The 27371-nt window shown below is 57.0% G+C and overlaps 1 protein-coding gene across 11 annotated transcripts; it reads right to left on the bottom strand.

The window, feature by feature from the left end:
- Positions 1 to 538: 538 nt before the first annotated feature.
- Positions 539 to 27106, bottom strand: DEAF1 (DEAF1 transcription factor). 11 transcript variants are annotated; one of them, XM_027090813.1, is made up of 13 exons: positions 26425 to 27106; positions 24150 to 24247; positions 22613 to 22742; positions 22181 to 22327; positions 21543 to 21682; positions 20594 to 20659; positions 17007 to 17133; positions 16143 to 16271; positions 15654 to 15782; positions 13818 to 14065; positions 7307 to 7396; positions 6961 to 6982; positions 539 to 958 (listed from the first exon to the last, which is right to left on the bottom strand). In XM_027090813.1, exons 1-13 carry the CDS (start codon positions 26711 to 26713, stop codon positions 897 to 899), a joined length of 1677 nt encoding a protein of 558 aa, XP_026946614.1. In that variant the 5' UTR covers positions 26714 to 27106; the 3' UTR covers positions 539 to 896. The 11 variants fall into 11 exon arrangements, 6 of the variants coding, with proteins under 6 accessions (XP_026946614.1, XP_026946610.1, XP_026946611.1 ...); XM_027090809.1 differs by lacking the exon at positions 6961 to 6982 and adding an exon at positions 1112 to 1168; XR_003429511.1 differs by lacking the exon at positions 6961 to 6982 and adding an exon at positions 3736 to 4017 and having other exon boundaries at positions 850 to 958.
- Positions 27107 to 27371: the final 265 nt, after the last annotated feature.

Here is a 27371-nt window from a genome sequence, read left to right as displayed (position 1 = left end):
CCCTTGGCTCACCGGGGAGCCCGTGGCCCAAAAGGCAAGTCTCTGTGTGCTATGAAGAACCTTCTGGAAGCAGGAGCCGGGAGGTGCGGGGCCGGAGGTGTGAACGAGATGCAACAGTGAGGCGAGCGTCGGGGTCAAAGTCCATCTCTCAGTGCACAGAAGACGGGGCACCGCAAGCTTTCCTGGAACCCAGGCTTGGGGACAGGCTGGGCAGGGCGCCGGGAAGGGCAGGGACGAGGCCCGCAGCCCGCGAGAGTTGGGCGAGGATAGCCGGGCGCAGGCAAGAGCCACCCTGGGCAGGTCCCCAGGGGTCCCGGGCGCGCTCTGTGCAAAGGGAAGGTGGCACGTCCAGACGCCGAGCCGTCCCTGAGACTGGACGGCGGCTCGGCCTTCCCGGCTGGCAGCTCTGGGGCCCCAGCTCCTGGGCAGCAGGTACCAGCCTCCCGTCCCGCCGGGCTGGGCCCCATACGGTCTCGGCTTCCGAACTGCACGATCGGGCCCCCGGGGCCTCGGGAAGGTCGGAGCTTGGAGTCACCAGTCCGCATGGGGCAGGGCCGCCAACTTTACTGACAGACACACGTATGTACACGCGTGTTACGGAACACGACACACCCGTAGGGAAGACCGGATGCTCACCATCCAAGGGATAAAAAGAGCACCGCGAGCGGCATTGAGGGCCCAGGCCGCGTCCACCGGCCGCCCGCCCGCCCGCTTCGGGGCCTGGCGGCAGGAGCGCGCTGCCCGGGTGCCGGTCATGCGACGTCCGCTCGTAACCTGGCCAGCAACTTCCTCCTCGTCCTCAGTGGCCCCCGTCCTCAGGGCTCCGTCCTGGCCACAGAGGCCCCGCGAGCCCTCACACGGTGACCTTCTCGATCACACCCTCAGCGACATGGACGTCATCCCCCTGCACGGTGACAGCTGCCGACTGACCACACATGTGCTGGTGGTCCTTCCAGTCCTGAAAGGAAGGACAGACTCCGTGTTATGGTTCAGAGTGAGAAGGCTGTGCCCGGGAGTGGGTGTGCACGTGCTGAGCGGCCAGCCCTCCGGGGCAGGGGGCTCCCAGCCTCGCCCACCCTCCTGTTTAGGGACCCGCTCCGAAGGCAAGTACCCAGGATGACCCTTGAGACACGTCCATGCTCTGATCCTGCTGCTTCCTCCCTGGGATCTAAACGAAAACACTCACACCTGCAGAGGAATACTTGTCTCCGATGTTGCTGCCCAGCCGTATTACTTATCATCGCAAAAGTGAAAGGACTGCGCCGGAGCCAGCCACGTGTCCACAAAGGGGCTGGGAGGCCGCGGCCCCCAGGGAGGTCGGGGAGGACGTCCACCCCCCCGCCCCGCAACGCCCCCCATCAGGGTGGGAGCTGCCATCGCCCGTTACGGGCGGGAAATGGAGCCGAACTTGGCCTGGAGCAGGGCTCGCTCTGGGGGCCCGACGGGGCGTGGTTAGTGGAGACATGGACCCCAAGACGCACGGAGAGGTTAGGGTTTGGTGAGCCATGACAAGAATGAACATCACACACACTCGGAAGAACAGAGACCAGCGGTGAGCCCCGGAGGGCAGGGCTCCAGCTGCCTATCTTCGTGCTGTCCTACGTCTTCCAAATTTTCTACAACGTGTTGCCTTATTTTTATAATAAAAAAGTAAAATTTCAAATCATTACAGGCATACCTCAGAGACATTGCGGGTTCAGTTCCAGAATAAAGCAAATGTAGCAATAAAGCAGGTCACACAAGATTTCAGGTTTCCCGGGGCTTATACAGGTCACTTTTACACTACACTGTAGTCTATTAAGTGTGTGACTGTACGAACCTAATTCAAAGACACTCTATTCCTAAAAATGATAACCTTCACCTGACAAGGCAGGGCTGCCGCACACCTTTAATTTGTAAGAACACAACATCTGAGAAGTGCAATAAAACGAGGTCTGCCTGTTTTATATCAAAAGAATAAATTTTTAAAAATTTTTTATTGAAGTTTAGTTGATTTACAGTGTTGTGTTAATGTCTGCTGTACAGCGAAGTGACTCAGTTATATACATGTATTTTTTCTTTTGCACATTCTTTTCCATTATGGTTTATCACAGGATATTGAATGTAGTTCCCCATGCTACACATTAGGACCTTGTTTATCCAGCCTATGGATAATAGTTTGCAGCTGCTAACCCCAATCCCTCCCTCCCCCACCCCACTCCCTCTTGGCAACCACAAGTCTGTTCTCTATGTCTGTGAGTCTGTTTCTGTTTTGTAAATAATTTCATTTGTGTCATATTTTAGATTCCACATATAAGTGATATATGGTATTTGTCTTTCTCGTTCTGACTTACTTCACTCAGAATGCTAATCTCTAGGTCCATCCTTGTTGCTGCAAATGGCATTATTTCATTCCTTTTTATGGCTGAGTAGTATTCCATTGTATGTGTGAACCACATCTTCTTTATCCATTCCTCTGTTGATGGACATTTAGGTTGCTTCCATGTCTTGCCAATTGTAAACAGTGCTGCTATGAGCACTGGGGTGCATGTATCTTTTCGAATTAGAGTTTTCTCTGGATAAATGCCCAGGAGTGGGATTGTTGGATCAAATGGCAACTCTATTTTTAGTTTAGTAAGGAACCTCCATACTGCTCTCCACAGTGGCTGCACCAATTTACATTCCCACCCACAGTGTAAGAGGGTTCCCTTTGCTCCACACCCTCTCCAGCACCTGTTATTTTTAGACTCAAAAGGATAAATTTTTAGTTTGTAAATTACCTGACTATGTAGATTACCTGACTCTGTAAGTCTGTACAGTACGGAAAACTTCATGTGTGCTGGGCTCAAGTCCACAGTGTTTCACACCATACCTAAAAATTAACTCAAGATGGGTCATAAATCTACAAGTAAGAGCTTAAAGGGAGCTCCCTGGTGGGCCAGTGGTTAGGGTCCGGCACTTTCACTGCCATGGCTGAGATTCAATCCCCGGTTGGTGAACTAAGATCCTGCAAGCTATGCTATGCAGCCGAAAAAAAAAAAAAAAAAACCTAAAATTATAAATGTTTTAGAGGAAAATAGGAGATTCTCCTAACCTTGAGTCAGGCAGAAGTTCTGAGAGATGACACCAAGAGCGTGATCTCCATTAAAAATGTTTTTTTAATAAACTGGACTTCTTGGGACTTCCCTAGTGGTTAGGACTCCATGCTTCCACTGCAGGGGGCCCGGGTTTGCTCCCCGGTCGGGAACTAAGATCCCATAAGCCTTATGGCAAGGCCAAAAATAAAAAATAATAGATAATAAAAATTTTTTTAAAGTAAACTGGACTTCATCAAAATTAAAAAACTTTTGCCCTTCAAATGACACTATTAAGAAATAAAGAGACAAGTCACAGACTGGGGGAAAGTACTTGGAAATCACGTATCTGATAAAGGACTTGTATCCAGGATATACACAGACATCTCCACACTCGATAAGAAGAGAAACGATCCCATTTAAAAACGGGCAAAAGATCTGAATAGACATTTCCCCCCAAAAGATACACAACGCCCGATCAGCACACACAACGATGCTCGGCGCCCTTAGACATCAGGGAGATGCAGACTAAACGCACTGACGTCGCTTCACAGCCGGTAGCAGGGCTACGACCAGAAAGCAAGAGCCAGCGCTGTGGACACGGGCGGACCCGCCACTGGAGGGGGTGCAGTCACTTCGGAAAAGTTGGGAAGCTTCTTACTAAAGTTAAACGCAAGTTTACCATATGACTCAGCAAATCCATGTACGCATGTAGCCGAGACAAACAAAAACCTGTCTCCACCCTGGAGCTCGCTCGTGAGTGTTCACGACAGTCACATGGTGGGAACCACTCAGATGTCCGCTGGCTGAGGACTGGAGGACAAGACGAGGTCCAGCCACACCGTGGACGCTACTCAGGCTCCACATGGATGAACCTTGAAAACACACTGGTCAGAGGAAGCCAGACGCGGGAGACCACGTGTTATACGACTCCTGCTACGTGAAATGTCCAGAAGAAGCATATCTACAGAGAAAGAGATTCGTGGTTGCCAGCGGCTGGGGTGTGGGCCGAGGGGGCTTTCGGGGGTGATGGAAAGTTCTAAAACCAAATTGTCATGTTTGCCCAAATGCAAACTTACTAAAACCCACTGAATCGTACCCTTAAAATTAGTGGATTTTATGGTATGTATTCCACCTCGATGAAGATGTAAAACACACACACACACACCTGACATGGGATCTGCAAAGAAAATAGTCTGCACGTAAAAGCCAAAACAATTCATGGCCCTTGTCCAACTTGTAAGAAGGTGAGTAACATTAACTACCTTTCCAGGTCTTTGGGGAGCACACAGAATTCTGGGGAGCACAGTGGGCAGGCCCAGAAGCTGTACTGTCGGCACCACCATTTATTACAAGGAGCCCAGAGCTTAAGTTTTTTCAGGTCCTACCGAGGGTTCACGATGGATCCCACGTGAAAATTAACCGTTCTTGAACTTCACTGTACACTGATTTTTGTAAATATTGGGTTGGCCAAAGAGTTTGTTTTTTTCCATAAGATGGCTCTAGTAGCGTTTAATTGTCTTTAACTTCATTCGAAACAATTTTGTTATACTGTATTGTGACAGCTGTCATATCACCATGCATTTAAAAAAAGGTTATCAGGGCTTCTCTGGTGGCGCAGTGGTTGAGAGTCCACCTGCCGATGCAGGGGACACGGGTTCGTGCCCCGGTCCGGGAGGATCCCACATGCCGCGGAGTGGCTGGGCCTGTGGGCCATGGCCGCTGAGCCTGCGCGTCCGGAGCCTGTGCTCCGCAACGGGAGAGGCCACAACAGTGAGAGGCCCGCGTACCGCAAAAAAAAAAAAAAAAAAAAGGTTATCAAAATTGGTGAATTTTTGTGTAGCCATTTTAATATTGAAGGAAAAAAGCAACATTTTCGGCATATTATTCTTTACTATTTCAAGAAAGGTAAAAACGCAGCTGAAACCCCCCCCAAAAAAGACTTGCACAGTGCGTGGAGAAGGTCCTGTAACTGATCGAACATGTCAAAAGTGGTTTGCGAAGTTTCGTGCTGGAGATTTCTTGCTGGACGATGTTCCACAGTCGGGTAGACCAGTTGAAGTTGAAAGCTATCAAATCGAAACAATAATTGAGAACAATCAACGTTATACCCACGCGGGAGAGGCCGACATACTCAAAATCTCCGTATCAAGCCTGAAAATCATTTGCACCAGCTTGGGTCTGTTCATTGCTTTGATGTCTGGGTTCCACATAAGTCAAGCGAAAGAAACCTTCTTGACTATATTTCTGCATGCGATTCTCTACTTAAACGTAATGGAAACGTTCCATTTTTAAAACAAATTGTGACAGGCAATGAAAAGTGGATACTGTACAATAATGTGGAACAGAAGAGATCGTGGGGCAGCGAAATGAACCACCACCAACCACACTAAGGGCCGGTCTTCACCCAAAGAAGGTGATGTGTATATGGTGGGAGTGGAGGGGAGTTCTCTATTATGAGCTCCTTCTGGAAAACCAAACGGTTAATTCCAACAAGTACTGCTCCCAATTAAACCAACTGAAAGCAGCACTCGACAAAAAGCGTCTGGAATGAGTCAACAGGAAACGCATCATATTCCATCAGGATAATGCAAGACCGCATGTTTCTTTGATGACCAGGCAAAAATTGTTACAGCTTGGCTGGGAAGTTCTGATTCATCCGCTGTATTCACCACACATTGCCCCTTCGGATTTCCATTGATTTTGGTCTTTACAAAATTCTCTTAATGGAAAAAATTTCAATTCTCGGGAAGACTGTAAAAGGCACCTGGAACAGTTCTTTGCTCAAAAAGATAAAAAGTTTTGGGAAGATGGAATTATGAAGTTGGCTGAAAAATGGCAGAAGGTAGTGGAACAAAACGGTGAATACGTTGTTCAATAAAGTTGTTGGGAAACATGAAAAATGTGTCTTTTGTTTTTACTTCAAAACCGAAGGAACTTTGTGGCCAACCCAATAAAACCAAAGCCTATGCCTTTATCAGGGCAGCGAGTCACAGGAGCACAAACCCAACACAACCAACGGAAGAAATGGAGTCTTTGTCAACAAGGTTACACCTGAAATATACCTGCCCAATTCACCAAGAGAGGTTCCAAGACTGCAGCTTGCATTTAGACAAAGTGCTATCTGGCTAAAACGGCTCCATCACGAAATAAACTCACGAATCTTCCTCTGATGGTTCACAGTCAGGGAAGAACCACCGATCAGCCGCCCTCTCAGATCACGAGCCAGCAGGAGCCCGTCCACCCCGCCGGCTCCTCCTGGCTGCCTGGGCTCCTCCCAGCGTCCCCGAGCGCAGCAGGCATGCGGGCCCTCTGCTCAGCACACGAGCCATAGGTGACACCAGGGAAAGCAGACCTGCGGGTCTCTTTCCCAAGTCTCCCGCCCCGGGAACGGGCCAGGGCTCAGGAGCGTAGCTGGGAGCCCCTGGACACACCTTCCGCGCTGTGCTGACCCCTGCAGCCCCCCGGGAAGCCCTGAGACACAGAGGAAGATGCCACGTCCCACACACCCTAGTCTTGGGGGTCATTCCTGCCCACCTCCCTCCCGAGGACATCTGAGGATGGGGCGCTTTGGGAAGCCGCCAGGCACAGGGTCCCCTGCGCAGCAGAGGCTGTGTCCGCAGATGCAGCTCCAAGTCACAGGCACCAGGGGTGGGATTTTTTACTATTTGTCCACCCGGCAAGTTACCTTTTTTTTTTTTTTTTTTGGCAGTACGTGGGCCTCTCGCTGTTGTGGCCTCTCCCGTTGCGGAGCGCAGGCTCCAGACACACTGGCTCGGCAGCCATGGCTCACGGGCCCAGCGGCTCCACGGCACGTGGAATCTTCCTGGACCGGGGCACGAACCCGTGTCCCCTGCATCGGCAGGCGGACTCTCAACCACTGCGCCACCAGGGAAGCCCAAGTTACCTTTTTTAATCGTGGAAAGTTTCTAAGAGGAGAGGATAACCCCACAGGTCCCAGTCAACGGCTTGGCCCCTCACTCTGAGTAAGGGTGAGAAAAGTGGTAAAAACCCGAACTAGCAACTGCTACTCCAGAACACTCTTTAATCTTCTTAGAATCAGACGCCTACACGTACAACCGCACTGACTTTCAGGGTTTATGACGAGGCGTCCAGGGCTGGGGAGCACTGACAACGACAAGGTCAAGGTCACTGGGGAGCAGCGGCCTCCATGGCCACGGCCTGTGTGGCTGCCTCGGGGCTTTGCCGGAGCCCAGGGACAGTGCGGAGGTGGCACGGTGGGGGGGGCCTACCTTGCGCTGGCAGAAGGTGGAGCAGTAGTTGACCTTGTGGCAGCCGGTGCACTCGCTCAGGGCCTCCCGGCCGCAGTTGACACAGAACTGCTGCAAGAGGACACAGGCGTCAGTCGCGGGGACAGGCTGACCCGCGTCCCCGCCCCCCGCTGCCCAGATGCGGGGTGGGCACTGCTGAGCGGGAAGCAGGGCTCCGGATCACACCGCTGCACCAACCTTGCTCCAAATACCAGGGGATTTCACTGCCACCAAGTACGTGCAAGAAACCAAACTGAGGAAGGCCAGGATTCTCAGCTGTCAGGATCGTCTCCTGAGCGGTCAGGCCCTGCGGCCCCCAGCCGGACCCTCATCCGCAGCCCAGGCACCCCTGGCCCAGTCACGCAGCTCCACTAGGTGGGTCTTCTGTGTGTCTTCCCCACAAGACGCGAAGGAGCCACTCCTTCTAACCAGCCAGGGAGGGGGACTCCAGTGGCACCGCTAGCGCTGGTGTGTGCAGCCGTGACCCACGCTGTCCGGCGCACCTGGCTGCACTGACTGCAGGCCAGGCCCCTGCTCCCAGCCAGCGGGTGAGTGTGTGACTTGCACACCCATGAGCCACACCAGACGCCCGTTCCTAACACCGCTGACCGCCTCCCACCGCTACCCCCGAGAGTACATGCAAAGCAGCAAATTGCTTCTTGCTTCCTGTTCTGGATTGCAGCTCCCTTCTCTGCCCAGCGCTGACTGACACGCTCCACCCCGAGCCCCCGCTACCCCCTCACTCGCTTCAGGAAACACGCGCATTACGGGGACTCTGAGATACTACTAAGTTAGCTTGTCCACTGTCCCTACTTTAAAGAACAAAATACTTACAGGAAAAAACCGAAGTCTGTAACCACACATAGAAATTCCTCCAGGGAGAGCAAAGGTCTCACAGTTAGTGGGAGCAGAGGTGCGGTTGCCCGTGAGGCTGGGGGTCCCATGGACCCTCCTGCCTCTCAGCTTGGAAGTCCTCAGGGAAGCGGCCTCGTGTCACACCCTGTCCCCCGCGAGCCCGCGAGTCCCGCTCACCTGGACCTGCCATGTTGGTGCTCCTGGCACCAGCACAGTTCTTGGAAAACAGCCACCGCTCAATAAATACCTCTTAAGTGCATGAAGAGCCTGTGTCATGAGCAGACCTTGTGGAGCGGGAGCCGCTCTTGTGCGGCAAGAACTTCCGACCCCGGGCTCCCAACACATCCCCTTGGGAATTACTTCTTAACCCAAGCTAACCTGGGGCAGGAGATCTGGCTCAGACACGCCGGCTGACACACAGACAGAGACGGACGGCCACAGAGCCCTCGGGCTGTGTCTGCACACATCGGTCGGACCCACTGCTTCCCTGCTGCCAGCTGAGAGCGCCCAGATCTTGGTTCCTAAGAGCATTCGTTCTCCAATAAAGGAACCAGGCTCCCTGGAGAAACGGCCGATTCCAGGGCTGGGGCGGGGAACCCCCAAGATGGGCCTGGAGCGTCTTCTAGCACCAGAAAGGAGGGAGGTGCTCTGAGAGGCACGTAAGGGACGCGGGAGCCGACAGAGCTCCAGCCGCCAAAGCCAAACCGGATGAGCAGAACAAGTAACACGGGTGCCGTGAGCCCCTCCTGCTAGAAACAGAGTACAAACAAATGTGCAAGAGGCAGGCCCCGCGGAGGGGAATTCTGGAACATCCGAGATCACCGCTGTCCAGGAGGGGGCCGCCACCCCGGGTGCCTAAGGGGGGAAAGGGGCAATCGCTCCACAGAGGGAACCCTCCGACCTGCCCCACATGCGCATGTGCTGGGCCTGGGCCCTGGGGCCCTGGAGTGAGACGAGTCCGCGACGGGGGTCGGGGGCTGATGAGAAGAGAGAAGCCAGAGGCCTCCCCCAGCCCTGGCTCGGCCAGGAGGCATGTCTGCAGCCTGGAAGAGGTGTCACCGGACTGACCCGCGGGCACCGGCTCTCTTCCAACGCTGAGAACAGCGTCTGCGGTGCAGCCAGAGGCGCCGCCCAGACTGCCCGCCACTGCTACTCTTTGGGCCACAATTCCCTCTAGAAAAGGAAGTTGGGAAGATCATCGAAGGCCTGAGAAGGAGCCGGGAGGCATGAACAGAGGCCAGAGCACAGGGATGGGGCCCAGAGTGCGCGCGCTCCCCCAGCCGGGGCCGTGGCAGGCGGCCCGGCGCCCTGCAGCCACGTGGCTGGCTTGTGCTGGATGGACACAGCGCCCTTGACGGGAAGGGCGTCTGGTCTTCCGCCCTGTTTAATCTCTGCTGAGCTAACTATATACACACAACACAAATGCCCCATGGTTAAAACTGGCAAAATCTCCTTAATAGTTCAGCAGGGCTAAAACGTGACTTTTCAAGAAATTCCACAGACAGCGTCCAAGCAGGCAGCCCTGCTTCCCCACCCTGGGCCGCCAGCACCTGCGCCCTCCCAGGGAGCCAGGGAGCGAGGGCTCAGCCTCCTCCTAGGGGTCCCGGGGCCTCACTCGTCCGGTCCTCCCCACCAAGCCCCAGCACCCTAAGGAGGCTGCCGTGGACAGGACCTTCCAGAAGAGTTCTCCGGGGCAGCCCTCCCCCAACCACCCAGCTGGGGGGCTCCGTCTCACCCTGGCGACGTCAGGGTGTCCAGCAGCCTCTCCACAACAGCCACCAGTGCTCCCCACCTGGCCTCCTGGCTCACTGTCCCCCGGGCCCCGCCGGCCGCTTCTCACTGCCGCCACCTGCTTCAGGGACACGTTTTGCGTCCCCTCACTCACATGTGACTGAGGTCGGGGCCTCTCAGCCCCCCCGAGCCCCCTGAAGCCCCCAAAGGATCCTGGGGAACAGGCTCTCCGAGGAGTCTGGTTCCCAAGAACCCAGTGTCGAGGAGCTGTGGTCATCACGGGGCCACAGGGATCAGACACATTGCCGTTACGAAGGGTAAACACACAGGGTGCACAGGGTGGTCAACCCACGTCTGCAAGCAACTTAACCAGGTCACCCGAGGAGCCTCGTGACACCAGCACACACAAAAGGACACTGGCGTCCACCCACCGGTGGCACTCGGACAGGACGGATGCCTAGCTTCCCCCCGCCATGTGATCAGCTTACAGGAAAACTACTGGAGGACACGTCACACCTACAGCTCCGGAGAGAGGACAAGCACACCTGTAAGAGCTCCAGCCATTTTCCAAGCTCCGGGTGTGGGAACGTGTCGGATGCCTTGGCGGGGGAAGTGGGCTCAAGCCCCTCACTAAAGGCTGAGCATCCTTCCGCCAAACAGGATTTTAAGGATAAAAGGATTTCACGTTGTATTTCTTCCTTAGAAATTCATAAAATTACAAATGAAATGCAAAGCCCAACCTTTCACGGTGGGGTACTCAGCGATCCAGCTGCGGCAGACGCTCCTGGCTGACCCGACGGACACGCACGTCAGCACGTGTCCCACGGTGGGTCGAGGGGGAAGTTCTGCACAACAGGAATTCAGCTCCTGGACCCTTAAATGTGGGATGAGCGTGGCCATGACTGTGGGCTATTCCTACGTGAAAGACAAAACCCACGCAGCTGACTCAACACGGTGCCCTGAAAGTAACCTCGGGACCGACCAGGTGGCAACGCCTCACTCCGTCTTTTTCATGCCACCTGTCTTTGGAGAATTTTCACAGAGGGGAAGGGATGTGTCTAATTTACTTGTAATTTTATTCTGTGAAGGTAAGGTCCACAAAAATTAATGAAAAACGTAAAACTGAAAGTTAAACCGTTTTCCCGTTGCACTTCCCTGCGGGGATGAGGTCCGGCTTTCTGTGCTGTCGCCACCACCCCAGATCCGAGCCACCCGCCCACCCGCTGTCCAGCCGGCCTGACGGGGGGACACTGTGGTCTCCTCCACTCCCAGAGTCTCGGCAAGGGGGCATCCTCGCCACCCCCGGGGAAGGGAGGGTCGCCCCCCCGCCGTGCTCATCAGGGACAGGTGGTGGTGAGGCCGTGGGCAAGGCACACGGCACACACGGTGGTGGATGCAGGATGGGCAGCCGCCCTGGCAAAGTCTGGTGGCTCCTCAGAAAGTGAACCCTGAGCCACCGTGGGACCCAGCGGCTCTGCTCCCAGGTACGCACCCAGGAGAAGTGACAACACACGTCCACACAAACGGCCGTGCAAAAATGTTCAGGGCACTGTCCACAAGAGCCAAGAAGTAGAAACAACCCGAATGTCCACCAATGGCTGAGTGAAGAAACATGCGGTGCGACAACTAATGTTTAGCCATAAAAAGGAATGAAATTCTGACCCAGGCTACGTGGACGGACCCTGAAAACACTCTGCTCAGTGGAAGAAGCCAGACACAAAAGGCCACATGTTGTGTGACTCCGTTTCCAAGAAACATCCAGAACTGGCAAAGCCACAGAGACAGAAAGCAGGTTGGCGCAGCTGGGGCCTGCGGGTGGTGGGGAGTGGCGGCTCCTTTGGGAGGGGAAACGATCTGGGATCAGATGGTGGTGGTGGCCGTACAAGTTGGTGAACAAACTACTGGACTGTGCACCTTAAAGGTGTGAATTCCACAGTACGTGAACCATGTTTCAACGAAGAAAAAAATGCCCTTTCGTTATGCACATTGGGGACTTCTCTGAAGTATATGATCAGAAACGTGTGAACATGAGTGCATTTTGCGATTAAGACGTTGGTTATAACCGCAAAAACCAGATACGATCAAGTATTTTAGAAACAGGACTAGTAAACTGTTTACAAACATGGAACATGCAGACATTAAATGTTTGAAGAACCGGCAGCTGAGCAGCAAGAGCGCACTCTTGCCCCGCGCGTGCGGCCTCCAGACCCAGAAAGGAAGGAGCAGCTGCCCTTCTGGTGACCAGAGCAGTCTGCAGGGCTGAACCCCGGGGAGGGGGGGGGAGAAAGGCCCGGGGGGGGGGGGGGGGGGGGGGGGGGGGGGGGGGAGCGAACCCGGGGGGGGGGGGGGGGGGGGGAAGGCCCCCCGCAGGTGGGGCAGCCTCAGGGCCTCCCCTGCCCACCAGGTGTGTGGGGCCACAGCAAGGGGCCGTGGTCACCTGGGCTGGGGGGTGGGCAGAGGGCTGAAGATGGAGCTGCCAGATGGCTGGAAGCCAAGGGAGACCGAGATCAGCACAGATGGCCACAGGCACCTGCCGCCCCCATGCAGCCAGCACGGGGCTGAGCCAACAGAAAGAGCAGCCCAGAAGGCGGCGCTGAGCAGGGATCTTGGTGCCCCCCGCCCCCAGAAGGGCCTGCATTCCCGCACGTGACCCAGACCAGGACTAGAGATGTGACGGGCAGAGGTAACCGAGACAGACTCCCCCTCACACAACAGAGTTCAGGAGACCAGCCAGGAGCTCAGCTGCTTCTGAGAACCAAGTCCAGCACTTTTCAGGGGAAGAGAGAGAATCCAACAGAACTCAGAGCTTCTGCCGTGAATAACCCAAAAGGTCCAACAATCAAAATGACTGGAATGTGAAGGAAGGAACAGAGCTTCCAGTCAAGAGGAAAGGAGTGAACAGAGGCAGATCCTGAGCTGACCCAAAGGTCAGTTATTAAAGAAGCGAAGATGAAGGAGGTCAGTGAAGTGCAGGAAGAGGCGACCATGCGGAGCGGCTGGCTGGGGCGCAGCAGAGTAAAAGCAACTCCATAAAAGACGCACGTAGGCTTTCAATCCACTGCCTCTCGGCAATGAGAGCCCCCTACTTACGATCCAGCAAGCCAGGCGGCGCGGCCAAAAAAAAAAAAGAAGAAAAAGGAAAACTGCACCTGAAAAGCTCTTCTTTCCCCTTTACCTATAAAAAGTAGTACTAACTGAAATTCTTTTTCTTATATGGATTTGGTGGAGATAAACCAATTCGACTCACCTACAAACCAAAGTGACACTGAAGACGCATCACTGTCCGTTCTCCCGCCTCCAGCCGCTCCCAAGAGGGCTCTGGGTACCAAGCAGCCCGCCCGCCCTCCTCCGGCCCCAGATGAGCCCTGGGCAGTGAGGACACACCTCCGCTCGGCTTGGGCACCTGCTCCACATCACCTGGAAGACTGCATCCCAAAAGGCGCCACACGGCTGAGGGACCCTGTGCTGCAGGAAACGCTCTGGGCGCCAGGCTTCCCGAACCACGGGGACCTCATCAGCAGCGAAATACCTGTGACGGCTCCTCTGGGGCTGAGAAGCCAGTCCCCGTGGGGCTGAGATGCGGCCACAGAGCTGGGTGCCTGGAGGGGCTGGTGACCGCAAGACCTCTGCCCCAAAGACACACCAGAGGACGCTCCTCCAGATTTGATAACACACGAGACCCGTTTCCCCGGGAGGAAGACGGCCTGACCAGGTGAGTGACATCTACAACAGGCGGGCACTCAAAAACAACGGCTGGTGCGTGTGAGGGACAAAAACGCCCGACAGGTAACGGTGGCCACTTGTCTATCAGAGAAGCTTCACTTGTGCGTGGGCCGCCAGGTCCCCTGCCCAGGAAGGTGGGCGGGCTCTGCAGGTGGCAGCCCCAGACCCGCTGCGCAAATGGTACCTCTTTCCGCTCTGCATCCGCCTGGACTCTGGCCTGGGCCGCGGCGGCTTCTCGGTAGGAGCTGGCCTGCTTGGCCTGTTCAAACAACGTCTTCAGCTGCTGCGCGGTGCTGAGCAAGGAATTGACCATCTCCTCCAGGTACAGCCAGCTCCGCTGTTCCGACATCTCCAGCCCGCTGACCACAGCGGGAGACACGGCTTTGGTGGGGGTGGAGGGAGGCACCGCCAGGGCGGGCAAGGATGTCAACACTAGCATGTGGAAAGCAAAACACAGCAAGAACTTAACCCGCCTCCTGGCTTCGAGGCGCCTCTGCTCGTCCAGCGTGGGGAGTAGGGTGGCGGCCCCCCTTCAAGCCACCCGTCCATGGATGACACAACAGCTGCAGGTGAGGTGACCACAGAGCTTGTGCAGAGCCAGTGTGGGGCGGGGGGCTGTCACATCACATAAAAAGTAAAGCAGACGGAAGAACTAAAACCTCCTGGTTTCGCTTCTGCTCACACAGAAAGCCTTCGGGGATGTCTGTGATCCCCGGGGGGCTGATGAGGGATGTAGGAGACAGGGTCCCCTCAGCTGGAGAAGAAAGTCATGGAGGCGGGAGGGAACCTCAAAGGGACGCTGTTCTGGACGGGAAGTGGAGACTCACACACGCGGACGCGCAAGGGCTCCCCACCCCTGTCCCGGGGGGCCTGGGGGCAGAGACACCCAGGCTGTGCTGCTGAATGTCTAACATCCTCCCAGAGAAGAACACCTGACGGTAGCATCGCCCGAGTCCTCGGTGTAAAAGCCCCCAGCTGGAGGTCACTGGACACAGGCTGCAGGAGACACACGGGAGCCGGACGTGCGACGCCTGCCCCGTTGGCCATGCCCCGCCCCCGCAAGGGCAGGGCCCTGGGCCCGGACATAAGGAAGCAGGCAGCGTGACAGGGTGGACAGAGGACGCAGCAGCCGCTCTCGGGGCCCCTGCCAGCCAAATCAGGGACCATCCCAATACAAATCACCCCAGCAACAGGTTGCAACGCCCTGAAAGAAACAGGAAGCCACGCGTCCACGCTGAAACAAGCAAACAAGCAAGCAAGCAGACGGGGGACGGGTCGCCCAGGCCTCGCAGCCCTGCTCAGGGCACGGCCGACCGCATGGGGCGGGCACTCCCCATCCAGTCCCTGCCCAGACCCCGCAGTCAGCAGGGCCACAGCCCGGCCAGGAGGCTCACCGGGCCTGGGGCCAGGGTCTGAGGCAAGGTGTGGGGAAGAGGCAGAACAGAGGCGAGCTTTAAGGGTGTGAGGGGCGTCACAGCAAGAGGAGAGCGCAGCGAGACAAGAAAAGGAGAAGGAGAAGGGGCGTTTTCTAGGACTCAGGGACAAATTTCTATCTTGCTGTCTTGTCTCTGGCGGAAACTGTAAAAAACACAAAGGTCCACCAGCTGGGATTACGATGCTCCCTGTAAAAAAGTGTCCTGACATAGAATGTGTCCAAAACGTGCCGTCAGTGACAAATCGCTCAAAATGCACACGTGGGGCCACGTCCCCGTTAAGCTTCAGGCGGGGCGAGTCGCAGACACGCACACACCCTCTCACCTGAGGCCACCCGGACGAGCGCCCTCACGGGACAGACCCCAAGCACAGTGTCCTGGTCAGAGCCTAGCCGAATCTCAGGCGCTGCAGGTCAAAGGTCGCTACGTGAGCAGCCTCACCCCACACAGAAATGAGCAGCAGCTTCCAGTGGAACCCGCTTTACAAGCGCAGGCCTGAGGCCCCACACCCCACTCCGCCTAGGAAGCCTTTCAGAAGGATGATTCTGCACGTGACGGCCACTCGTGGAGAATTCTTCCACACTGACCTATTTTGGGATGAGATGTTGGCAACGCGGCCTCCGGAAACGGTGCGATCTGACAGCTGTCCTGATACCCTGGGTAGTGGGGCTCCGGGTGGCCGACCCTGCATGGGGGCTGCACGCCTGCTTCTTGTACTGTCAGGGGAGAGGGACATGATGGCGTGAGACCCAGCTGTGCTGCACGTCCAACAGGGCAGCTCCTGAGCCGCGGAAGTGGGGGACGTGAACTGTCAGAGGGACAGTATTTGGGATGTTCTGCATGAAATAAAACACAGTACAAAAGCCAGTTTCCACTGTTCCCTTTCACTTTCCGGAGGCGGCTACCAGAACATTCCACGTGCACATGGGGCGTTTCTGCCCCGCAGCGCCCGTCTAGGCTCCGTGAGCAGCCTCAGCTTCTCAGGCCCTGGTCCCGCCGCCCCTGCCTGCGGGGGTCCCCACAGCTCCTGCCAGCGACCCGCTGGGGCCGCGTTGCCAGGCGCTGAGACAACTCACCTGTGGCTCCCGCAAAGACGTCGCCCTGGGCCGGACTCTCCGAGATGACCGCAGTGGCCTCCACGGTGGACGCCCGGTCGAAGGTCAGCGCGCCAGAGGTAGTGATCTGTCCTGAGGGGGTCACGGTGACTGGAAAAGCAGGAGAGCTGTCACCGCGTGCTGGGCCCACTGGGCACATTGCAGAAAAACCCAGGGGTCGGGGTGGGGTGCGCGGGGGCCACAGCAGCGTCCGCCGGCCCACAGCCACCTCCGCAGGGGCGGTGCCTGGGGGGGGGCCAGAGACGCCTACCCCAGCAGACGCAGCTCCTGCTGTGTGTCCTGAGCACCTGGATGTACTGTCTCGTCAGAAGGCAAGAGATAAAATTTAAAAGAACGTAAGAAGGACTTTGTAGCTTGAATTAAGAAAAAGATTTTTGTCAAAGCTGAAGAGAAAACACAGCGGGGCCCCCGGCATTCTGGGGGCTCTGTTTCCTCCTGCCGACCAGCCCCAAGGACATGGGGCGCCTCCCCTGCAGGAGCCGTCAGGCTGCTGACAGCCCCTAGCGACCGGGCGCCTCCCAGGCCTCTCCCACCACCGCAGCCCAACTCAGCCCAACTCGCCTCCTCCCGGTTTCAGAAGCAGGCGCCTCCCCCGCCTCCGCCCTCCCTACACGTGCCCCAGCCGCGCCTGCCCCTGGGGCGGCGAGAGGGCCTGAGGGCTGCGCGAAGTGAAGTCCATGCCAAGGACAGGCCGGGACCGAAGAGGCCAGGGAGCCCCATGAGCGGCAGCCGTGCCTGCTTTTGAACCAGACCCCTCGGCCACACGCGTGAGCAGGACACGCTAAGAGCATGTCGCGTGACGACAGCTGCTTCACTGTGACTCACAGGTGGTGGCGGCTGCGGCGGGAAGCAGGGTGATGTTCTTGGGGGCATCCTTCTTGACGGGTGTGGCGGGCAGCTCGCTCTCCTTCTTGCGCCTCTTGTAGGGGACGAAGAGCCTGACGGGCCCGCTCTGGGGGAGGGGGGGCGGAAGGCAAAGTGAGATGCGTGGAAACGCCACCTGGGACTCTTCTCCAATGGCGACCTGCCTGGAGACATGCCCAGACTGCGGCCAGAAGACGGAACCGTGCAAAGCTCCCTTAGCTCCCTTTAGGCCCCAAACGGCTTAAAATAACAGAAAAGGTACTTTCAGAGAGAACGTGTGAGTTAACAGCACTTCCAACAGGAGAGTAATATCAACACCGAATTTTTAGGAATCCCCGGGAGACAGAAAACAAGTGGGGACCAAGGAAGGAGAAGGGAGAGGGCCCACGGGGAGCAGGGGGCGCCCCGCAGACCCTGAGGCCCCGACATGCGGGAGGAGAGAACCTCGATGGAGCAGAAACAGCAGGAAAACGTGAAGATCAGGTGAGCCTCCCAGCTCACGCCCAAGACCCCTGTGGGCTCGCTGGCCCTTCCTGCTGCCCATTCAAACCTGCTGTGGACCCGCAAGTGAGCTTCTGTCCTACGTGTCAACCCCAGAATCTCCACCGGGCTCTCCCCGGTGGCTCCTCCCTTTACTGATTTTCTCCACATGTTGAGACATTGCCGTCACCTTCTAGGCTAAACTGTGTCCTCAGGACCACCTGTGAGGCCCTGACCATCAGGGTGGCCGTATTTGGAGCAAGGAGGCAACGGGGGTCTTGAGGGTAAGGGCCCTGACCCGCCGGGATTAGTGCCCTTGTAGGAGCAGCTGAGTAAGCGAGAGCCTACAAGCCAGGAGGAGCCCCGCCAGGAACACACCAGCACCTTGACCTGGGCTGCCTGCCTCCACAACTGTGAGAAAGTCAGCGCCCGCTCCTGAAGTGCCCCCGCAGACCGAGACCCGTGCTGACGACGCTTTGACGTGTCTCCTTCAGCCCCGAAGACACAGAGGCTGCTTGGAAGCCTCGTCTGCTGCCCCCACCACGGGCAGTGCCTGCGTCTGCTGCTTTTCTTCTGTGTGGTTCACATATCCCTGGCCCTTTACATGTCTCACAATTTTTGCTGAAACTGGACATTTTAGGTGCTGTACTGAGTGGCTGTGCAGATGACTCCCCCTCCCTCCAGGGCTTCCTGGCTGCAGTCCTGGACAAAGGCCTCCAGGCGGCAGTGACCCAGCTACTGCACCAGCTGTTGGACTCAGCCACCTAACTGCTCTACCCTTTGCAAACGGCTCCACTGTCAGATCGTCACGTTAGGCTCCTGTACTGGGTGGCTTTCAGGACAAACCTTTGAGGAGGCTTCTCAGGGTGATCACTTCCCGGTGGGAAGCTGAGCCGGCTGCCCTCCTGCATTGCCGGCCTCCTCCCCATGGGCTGCCCTGGAGCAGGGCAGAAACGGCACTCAGGCCGTCAGCCCTGCTCGCCAAGCCGCTTGGTCTCGGCTGGCCTCAGCTGCGTGGACCTCCACCCTAGGGACGAGCGGGGCCGGGACGATGGAGCTTCCCTGGGCTGAGCCGGAGGGATGCAGGGAGGGAGCAGGGCCTGACGCGAATGCCAGACTCACAGGATTCTCCTGGATAAGTGTTTCTTTTTTTGTTGTATGCCCCCAGGACAATCTCCAGAGACCTTAAGTGGTTGCTTTTTATCATCTTCACCAGTTAGGGTTACTTGTCCGGGGAGTGGGTCCCTGGAGCCCTGCACAGCACTACTCCTGAGGCAGAAGCCGCAATGTTTCAATTTGATGAAGTCTGACCTATGAGTTTTCATTTCATGGACTGTGCCTTTGGTTCCATGTCGAAGGTCTAACCCTAGATCAGGGTAGATTTTCTTCTACAAATTGTAGTTTTGTTTTGGACACATTTGGCTGTATGATCCATCTTGAATTCGTGTGTATATAAAGTGTGATGTTTAGGTCAAGGGTCACTTCTACGCCTGTGAGTGTCCGACTGTTCCCACACCTGCAGGTCCACGTGTGGACGGTGGGTCTGCTCCTAGATCGACGGGTCCCCCTCTGCCAAACACGGTCTTGGCCGCAGAAACAATACAGCAAGTCTGACAGTCAAGTGCTGTGATTCCTCCACTTGTAGTCTTCGTCCTCAAAACCGTGTTGCTACCCCTTTCCTCTGCCTTTTGATATGAATCTTAGAATCAACTTGTTGATGTCTACAAGATCCTGCCGGGGCTCTGAAGAGACCCGTGTTAAACCCACAGACCAGTGTGGGGAGAAGGACGTCTTCACTGCATCGCGGCCTCCAGCCCGCAGGTCCACGTCTTCTCGGAGTTCTCTTGCTGGCCGTTTCTAGCTTCAGTACACACGTCCCATACATGTGCCGTCAGGTGACACCTGAGGGTTTCGGCGTTTGGAGTGACCGTAAACAACCGTACCAGGTACTCCATGCTTCCCGATGGGGCTGACCCCCCACTCTGCTCCTCTTACCCCTGAAGATCTCCAAGAATGTCACCTACCAATCTTCGCAAGCAAACTTTAAAAGTGTCTTATTCTCACACAAATATCCTACTGGTCATTCTACTAGACTCATGTGTGATCTACACATGAACTAGACAATGTTAGAATATTTGGTTTTCCCACTCAACAACATCTCTCCAATTAAGTTTTCTTCCATAGCTGCTGCTAATTAACCATAAAAAAAGAAATCTCATTATGCAGCTTCCTAGTTAATTTTAGGACATTTAAAAATAATATTCAACAATAGAAACATTGAAACAAAACTGGTAGTCCACATATAACAAATTAGTGTCACACTTTGAAAGCTATAGAGCAATATACGTTCAAACGAATGCAAATATCTCTTTTATTTAAACAGTTAAGAATTTAGAATAAAAAAGACTTCAAAAGACATTAAAAGTTCTCTATATAAATCAGCTCAGTGTAGTTTTTTTATAACGTGACATTAAAAATGAAAAACATAAAACAGCACATATATACTTGTCACCACAAAAAAAAGTACGGTTAAGACGATGACATTATAGGGACTTCCCTGGTGGTGCAGTGCTTAAAGAATCCACCTGCCAATGCAGGGGACATGGGTTCGAGCCCTGGTCCGAGAAGAGCCCACATGCCACGGAGCAACTAGGCCCCTACACCACAACTACTGAGCCTGCACTCTAGAGCCCACGAGCCACAACTACTGAAGCCTGCGTACCTAGAGCCCGTGCTCCGCAACAAGAGAGGCCACCACAATGAGAAGCTTGCGCACCGCAATGAAGAGTAGCCCCTGCTCGCCGCAACTAGAGAAAGCCTGCACACAGCAACAAAGACCCAACGCAGCCAAAAATAAATAAATGAATAGAGTTATAAAAAAAAAAAAAACGGTGACATTATCGGAGCTTTCCGTTATTTAAGAAAGTTTCCCTTAACGTTCTTTGAGCAGCCCCAGGGCCCACTTGAGGCCTCACTCATCAGAGTAATGGTCAAAACCCAGAATTTGAGGAAGAAACTAAGCTGGAAGCAGCTCTGAGAGGAGCTGAGGGGAGCAGGGGCCCACTCACCAGGGTCATGTCATCACAGCAGGCGGCACAGGTGCAGGAGGCGGCATGAGGGTTTAGGATCCCATCCTGAAATTTAAAAAGTACCGCAACACGTGAGAAAGTCGGCTCTGAAGTGAGTCAACAGCCCCAGATCTCAACCAGTTTCACCCCGATCCCCCCGTGAAGGTAAAATCCCACCATTTCCAGAACCTTCTCTCGTACACATCTCTGCTGGTGGCAGCATCTATCTCTCCCCTGCCAGGGAGTGTAGGCGTGATTTCTCTATCAACCTCCTAGAGCTAAACCGGAAACAGCAACGAGGAGCCCTCTCCTCTCACAGATGAGCTCAAGGAGAGAGAAGTTAGGTGTCTTTTAAAAAGTCACGGGCAGGGCTTCCCTGGTGGCACAGTGGTTGAGAGTCCACCTGCCGATGCAGGGGCGCGGGTTCGTGCCCCAGTCCGGGAGGATCCCACATGCTGCGGGGCGGCTGGGCCCGTGAGCCATGGCCGCTGAGCCTGCACGTCCGGAGCCTGTGCTCCCCAACGGGAGAGGCCACGACAGTGAGAGGCCCGCGTACCATAAAAAAATAATAACTAATTAATTAAACGTCACAGGCAGAGTTACTCAGTTTTCCTCAGTCTCTCCCATGTATACGTGTTATTAAACTTCCGTTTGATTTTCTCCTGTTAGTAAATAAACAAAAGTCACACGCACTCAAGCGGAAGCTGTTACGCTGCCTCATCCACTCCTCACGGCAAGGTGTGGAGCAAACACCCTCAACATCCCATCTGGAACATCAGGAAGCAGATGGAAAGGTGACGTAACTCACACAGCAAGTGAGCGGGGGACTCGAATCGCATCTGACTCCAGCCTGTGAACCCTGGAAAGCCCTGCGGCCGATGCTCCAGGAGCCGGGCCTGCGGCTTGCGGCTCTGAGCAGGGAGGGTGGGGAAGCGCGGCACCTGGGTACCTGGATGAGGCACTGCAGCGGCCGCCCCGCATAGCGGATGCTTCTCTTCCAGTCTTTGCTGCTGGCCCTTCCTGCCATGGCTTCAAACTCGGTAGGACTGTACCAGTTCTCCCCCTGCTTAATGCAGCGCCCCCGGCCTCCTGAAAGGACGAAGCCACCCACTGTAGTTCCCGCTGACACTGGGCCAGGCCCATCTCCCCCCCCCCCCCCCCCCCCCTCGGTGTCCCGGGCCTGCCTGCTCTCAGCCGCTCCCTCGGTGCCCCACGGCGAGCCCACATCTGCAGGCAGCGCTTCCCACCGCATGCCTGAGCCCCGACCTGCTGTCCACGGTCACCGCACACTCCACCATATCCCACACGGAGCTCATGACGTCTTCCCACTTGCAGAGCCTTCTACCTACGGGTCACCCAGCTGACCCAGGGCCGTAGGGAACATGGTCCAGCCCTGCTCCTACCACGGGCCACCCCATTCCTCGACCTGCCCGTTTAACTAGTTTATGCATCATTATGGCCATCCTTGGCCCCAACTTACAGTGGGGGATGCAAAGGGAAGGCGATAAGCAGCAGCCTGGGCCCACCCCACGCAAGCCCACCTGGGCCCACTCTGTGCACACCTGGGCCCACCCCGCATGCGCCCACCTGAGCCGAGCCTGCTCTTATACAAGGTGCCACTGATGTTCCGACAGCGCACAGGCAGCTCACTGTCGTACACCGATGGGTCCCAGTTGTACTTAGTTCCACCTTTCTCTTGGCCGGGAGCCAAAGGAGTCGGAGGAGACTGAGGGCCTTGAGCAAAGAAAGCATCATGAAAATGAGAGACCTGAACGCACCCCGAGTAACAGAAAGGCACAAAAAACATCTTGATTCTAACAGGTTCTTCCCCCAGCTCTGCAGCATCGCCCCCTGTAACTCTGGGCAACTCTTCTGTTGCCTGAAAAAATCCACTTTTTATACTTAAACTAAATAGTATTTGAAATTTGAAATTCACCACAAGATAAAATTCACCCCCAGGATAAACTCCACCAGCTCTCAGAGCGTTTTGCCCCCGAGGCCTGGAGCAGGAGGGCATACCGGGGGTGAGAGGGGCAGTGGGTGCCTTCAGCCCGGCGGTCTCCACGATGCTCCCGTCCGTGTGCACGACGATCAGCGTGGCCTTCTCGGTGTTCAGACTGTCCCCGATCTGAAGGGCTGTCCTGCCCGACTGGGGGAAAGAACACCAGTAGTCTCAAGTGACAGCGGCTGGCGCACACCTGCACACCGGGACATGGTCCTACAGAGAGGTTCCAGCTGACACCGCCACCGGGGGGCCCACCATGCCTCATGCTTCTCAGATGCAGAGCCAAGGCCAAGAAGAGGCGACACTAGGTCTGCATGGCTCTGAGCGAATGCTCACATGGCTTGTCCAAGTTAAGGGATAAATGTGTTCCTGGAACAGGAAATGCCCTCCCGTCTGCCTGGGCAGCCTCTGAGGTTGCAGGCCTCAGGGGAGGGTTTCCGAGAGGCCAAGCTCATAAGCACAGCCAAGGCCCAGTGCAGGACCCCTTCTCATGCCCGAGCCCACCCAGACACAGGGCTTCCCAAGCCACGCTGCTTACATGCCTCTCCACTGGGGCTGGATGCTGCCGTGACCACGCCTGCCTCCTCTGGGCCAGCCAGATGCCCCTTTCCTATCCCTGCGGGCGCTAAGCCCACCCCAACTGCCCACAGGCACACGCTCATGGCCTCACTCAGACAGCCCTGGAGTGGACTAGAGACCCCGGCGCACCCCGTCCACACCAAGGCCTGGGACACTCTCGTGCTTTCACGCTGAGGATAAAACTAAGACAAAGACCTTTTCTTACATCTGAAAATGTGGCCTTCAAACCAGGGGAGGTGAGTAGAAGTTTATCGTGGGATTGCGGGCCCTCCACCCGGCGTGCGCATGCACACACCTGGCCTGCTCTCACAGGCCTGCAGGGTCAACGCCTCAGTAAGGGCGTCTACACTGCCTGCATCTGAATCACTGCACTCGTACAGCTCTCGACCGGAACCACAGAACGCTTTGCGTTCCTTCGAGAACCGCAAAGTATTTTTCTCACGAAGGCATGTGAGACATGTCGATACTCGAGACCCCCTCTCCTTGTCAGTTTCCAGAAGGATCACACTAGTTTCTGGGTCTTCTTGTCCTCAGAGCCCACTGACTTGGGGCCGCCCCTAACTCCCCGACCCTCTGGCTCCAGCCCCTCCTAGAAAACGAGAACGTGAGAGAATCTGCTGTCAGGCAGGACACCAGCCAGAGGCACCACGTCACTGCCTGGCTATCAGCTTGCGTGCATCCTGATACCAGAAGAAATAAACCAAGACTCTTAGATCTGCACCCCTGAGCCCTTCACCAACCTGCTGCCCTTACACTCAGGAGCAACACTTTTCTGTCTGTCACTACCTCAGTAACAACCACTTTGCTTTCAGGTGTACAGCGTCCCAGGTGCGTGATCCAGGCTAGAAGGAAACCGTGAGATCTCCCCTCCCCTCCCCTCCCCTCCCCAGGCAGTCGGCACAGGGCAGGCTCAGGGTCTCTGGGGGACGGGCCACCCCCCTCGGGGCCGGAAGCGCTCCCGTGGCGGCTTACCAGCACGTGGCCCGAGAGCGAGGCGGCGTTCGCCACCGACGTGGTGAAGACATTGTCCGCCGAGGCGCCCACGTTGGCCACTGTCACGGTGGTCACCTCTGCAACACAGGAGCCTCACTCAGGGCCCAGCCAAAGGCCACTGGGGACAGGGCGAGGGTGGGGGGCAGCCCACGGTGGGTCCAGGTCAAGTACCTGAGCTACCGTGGGAGGCCTCACGCTGTACACGAAACGCCCGACCAACGTTTCTAGACCAGTCTGAATGACCTGGTCCTTCCAAGGACAAAAGGCCACCTCTCCCTCTCCACAGAGCCTGCCACGCACAGTATAGACCACAGGGCACGCCTGCCCTCACGCACCCACTGAGCTGGCCACAGCTCTGCCCTGGCATCTCGCTCCCTTCTACTTAAAACCATACCCCAAAGAGGCCCCTAAAATCCTAGAGTTCCCTCCCTTCCGGGTGGGGATCCTCCTGGCCCCTCTCCTGCAGGTCAGTGCAGGAAGGCTCATGTCTATCCCTCCCTCCCCTTCCTTCACCCCTACCTGCCACGGACCTCTTCCTCCTGAAAAGCGGCAGACCTGCCTGTGCCCACCCCACGCGCCCCCCAACTCTAAGCCCGGCCCCTCCTAGCAGCGTCTGTACACGGGGGCGCCGCCGCGCCCCGCCCCCTGTGCTCCCCCCACTGCCCATGGCCCACTCCTGATGGGCTGCCCCGGACAGCCCTCCCTTGATGCTCCCCCAGCCACCAGGGGTGGCGCTGCCTTCCGGAATGTCCCAAACCTAGAGCGCCTGTGGCCTGGGGGAGGTGCTCAAACTGACCGAGAGTCCTGCACATTCCATCAGCCCGAGCTCACTTAAACTGCTCTAAAAACACCTGCTCCCCATCTGTCTCCTCCACCGTGTCCCAGGGAGCCCGGGCCCGAGGGGTCTGAACACAAGCTCAGGTCTAAAGAGCTCGCCAGCAGCCCGGGAGGCAGCCTCAAGCCAGCACCCTGTCCTGCTGAGTTACAGAAACCCGGGAATCACCTGGCCTCGGTAATTCACAACCAACAAGTTTTAACACACTAGAAAAACACAAGGATAAAACTCTGCAGGAAAGAAACACGTGATGTCAATACGTGTCTCCAACGTGTGAATAGCATCACATTCCCTTTCTGCATTCAGAAAAACCCGTGCAAAAACAACACAAAGCTGAAGAAAAACTTCACCATCCAAGATCTCAACTTTAAACCAGAGTTTAGCAATGAAAATGGAACCCTTTAAGGGCCACAAAGCCTTCTTTCCCTGCCTTTTGCGAGGATCCCGGACAGACCACAGGCACCGGGGCAGTGAGAGAACGGGCTGCAGGCCCCACGCAGCTCCTCCAGGGCCAGAAAAACCGGAGCACTGGGTGGGGAGGCCGCTGTCCAGTTCTGAAACCCATGAAATTCCCTCGGGGAGAAGAGCCTTAGGATGCTCCCCAGGGGTTCCAGTGCCCGGCTCTGCCGGCCACACAGGAGCCCAAGTGGGAGGGAACAATGCTTAGGAAAGTCTCTACCTCCTTCGGGACGGTGCCCCGGGGAGACACAACCTCTAAAGAGCGCCTTGGGGCATGGCTCACGAACCTTGAAAATGAGAATATTCTGTGCGGCAAGAACAAAAGCGTGGGCCAGCAGCCCGGGTGGTGCCCGAAGAAGGGAAGATCAGTAAAGGAGGAAATGGGGGCCCCACGGACAGGCCAGAGGGGACTGCCCCCAAAGGCTGCGGGCCCTCCCAGACTAAGTGAGATGCCTTGCTCCCCAGGGCTAAGGTCACACCTGAGCAGGCCCTCAGGATTCTGGGTGACCAGATGCACCCAACCCCGGGCTCCTCCAGGACAGGACCCGTGTCTGACCCCTGTGTCACCAGCACCCAGGACAGAGGAGGAGAGGACACGCAAGGCAACAGGCAGGTGCTGAGAAGGTTCTGGAAGTAGCGCAGAGCACTGAAAGGAAGGAAAGGCGTTCAGGGAGCAAGTATGCGGCAGGGCAGGGCCAGGATGCTCCCATGGGGCAGGTGTGCAGGGACCACACGGCACACAAGGTAGGTGCGAGGCATGTGCTGGGGGAGGGTGGGTGTGCCAGTCAGCCAGGCGTGGGCAGGGCAGGTGCGCGTGGAGGACAAGTGTGAGGAGTGCGCGCGGAGCAGGTGCCGCCAGGTCGTGCGGGAGTGTGCGGGGCAGGTGTGCAGGGCAGGTGTAGGGCAGGTGTGCGGCAGGTGCGGACAGGTGCGCGGGAACCACGGGCGGGCGGCACTTGCCTGCGAAGGCGGCGGCCGCGGCGGCCTCGTCGGGGCCAGGCAGGGCCTCGGCGCCCATGTCCATGTGCCCGGGCTCGGCGGCCATCACCGCCACGGCCGTCACCCGCCGCGTCTCGCGCTCCGCCTCCGAGTCTCCGTCCTCCTCCGAGTCCTCGTCCCTGCTGAGCACGGGCTCCTCCGCCTCGCTTCCCGCCGCGGCCGCGGCCGCCGCCGCCACAGCGGCCGCGGCCGCCACCGCCGCCGCCTCGGCCAGGCCCAGCTGCTTGGCGGCCGAGTCCGAGTCCTCCATCCGGACTCCGCCGAGCCCGCCCGAAGGCGCCGGCCGGGGCCGCCCGAAGGCCGGGACGGAGCCCGAAGCGCGCCGCCCGAGCAGGCCGCCCGAGCCGGGCCGAGACGGGCCGAGCTTGACCGAGGAGGGCTGCCCGAACCGAGCCGAGCTGAGCCGAGCCCGCCCGAAGCCGGCCGCCAAGCCGAGCCGGGGCCGCCCGAACAGGGCCCGAACCGGCACGAAGCGGCCCGGTCGAGTCCAGCCAAGCCGAGGCCTAGAGTCCGGAAACGAGGGGGGCCGAAGTGGTCCGAAGCGCGGAGCCGAGTCGGTCCGAATTGGTCCGAGGCCGCACGAGGGTTTCCGAGAGGCTCTGCGCTAGCCCTCCTCAGGGCCTAGAAGGCCGCGTCGGCCGTGGTCCCCAGTCATCGGGGTCCCCTACTGTGAGGCCGATTCCGCCGGACTCCGACGCAACGCGACCCGGCCTAGAGAACCTTGCGCTGCAGGCTCCGCCTGCACCCGCCGCCCGCGGGAGCCGAGCCCGCCCGAGAAGGAGCCGAGCGGAGCCGAACGGTCCCGAGCCGGGATCCTCACGAGCGAGCCTCGGCTCTCCGCCTCCTCCTGTCCGAAAGTGCCCGAGCGCTGTCGGACGGGCTAATCGGGCCTCGGCCACAGTTCGGGA

The sequence above is a fragment of the Aethalodelphis obliquidens genome, unplaced genomic scaffold, assembly GCF_003676395.1.
Source record: "Aethalodelphis obliquidens isolate GAN/ISIS:26980383/991018 unplaced genomic scaffold, ASM367639v1 scaffold69, whole genome shotgun sequence".
NCBI classification, from domain to species: Eukaryota; Metazoa; Chordata; class Mammalia; order Artiodactyla; family Delphinidae; genus Aethalodelphis; species Aethalodelphis obliquidens.
This window is presented reverse-complemented; position numbering and strand designations above follow the sequence as displayed.

What these genes read in the sequence shown, in the direction of transcription:
- DEAF1 (XM_027090809.1), bottom strand. Translation starts at nt 26,713, where the DNA reads ATGGAGGACTCGGACTCGGCCGCCAAGCAGCTGGGCCTGGCCGAGGCG. An exon ending in CGCTCTCGGGCCACGTGCTG is followed by an intron (nt 22,743 to 24,149) that starts GTAAGCCGCCAC and finishes TCTTTCCCCCAG; the next exon opens with TCGGGCAGGACAGCCCTTCA. An exon ending in CGGATGCAGAGCGGAAAGAG is followed by an intron (nt 7,397 to 13,817) that starts GTACCATTTGCG and finishes GTCCTCTTGCAG; the next exon opens with CAGTTCTGTGTCAACTGCGG.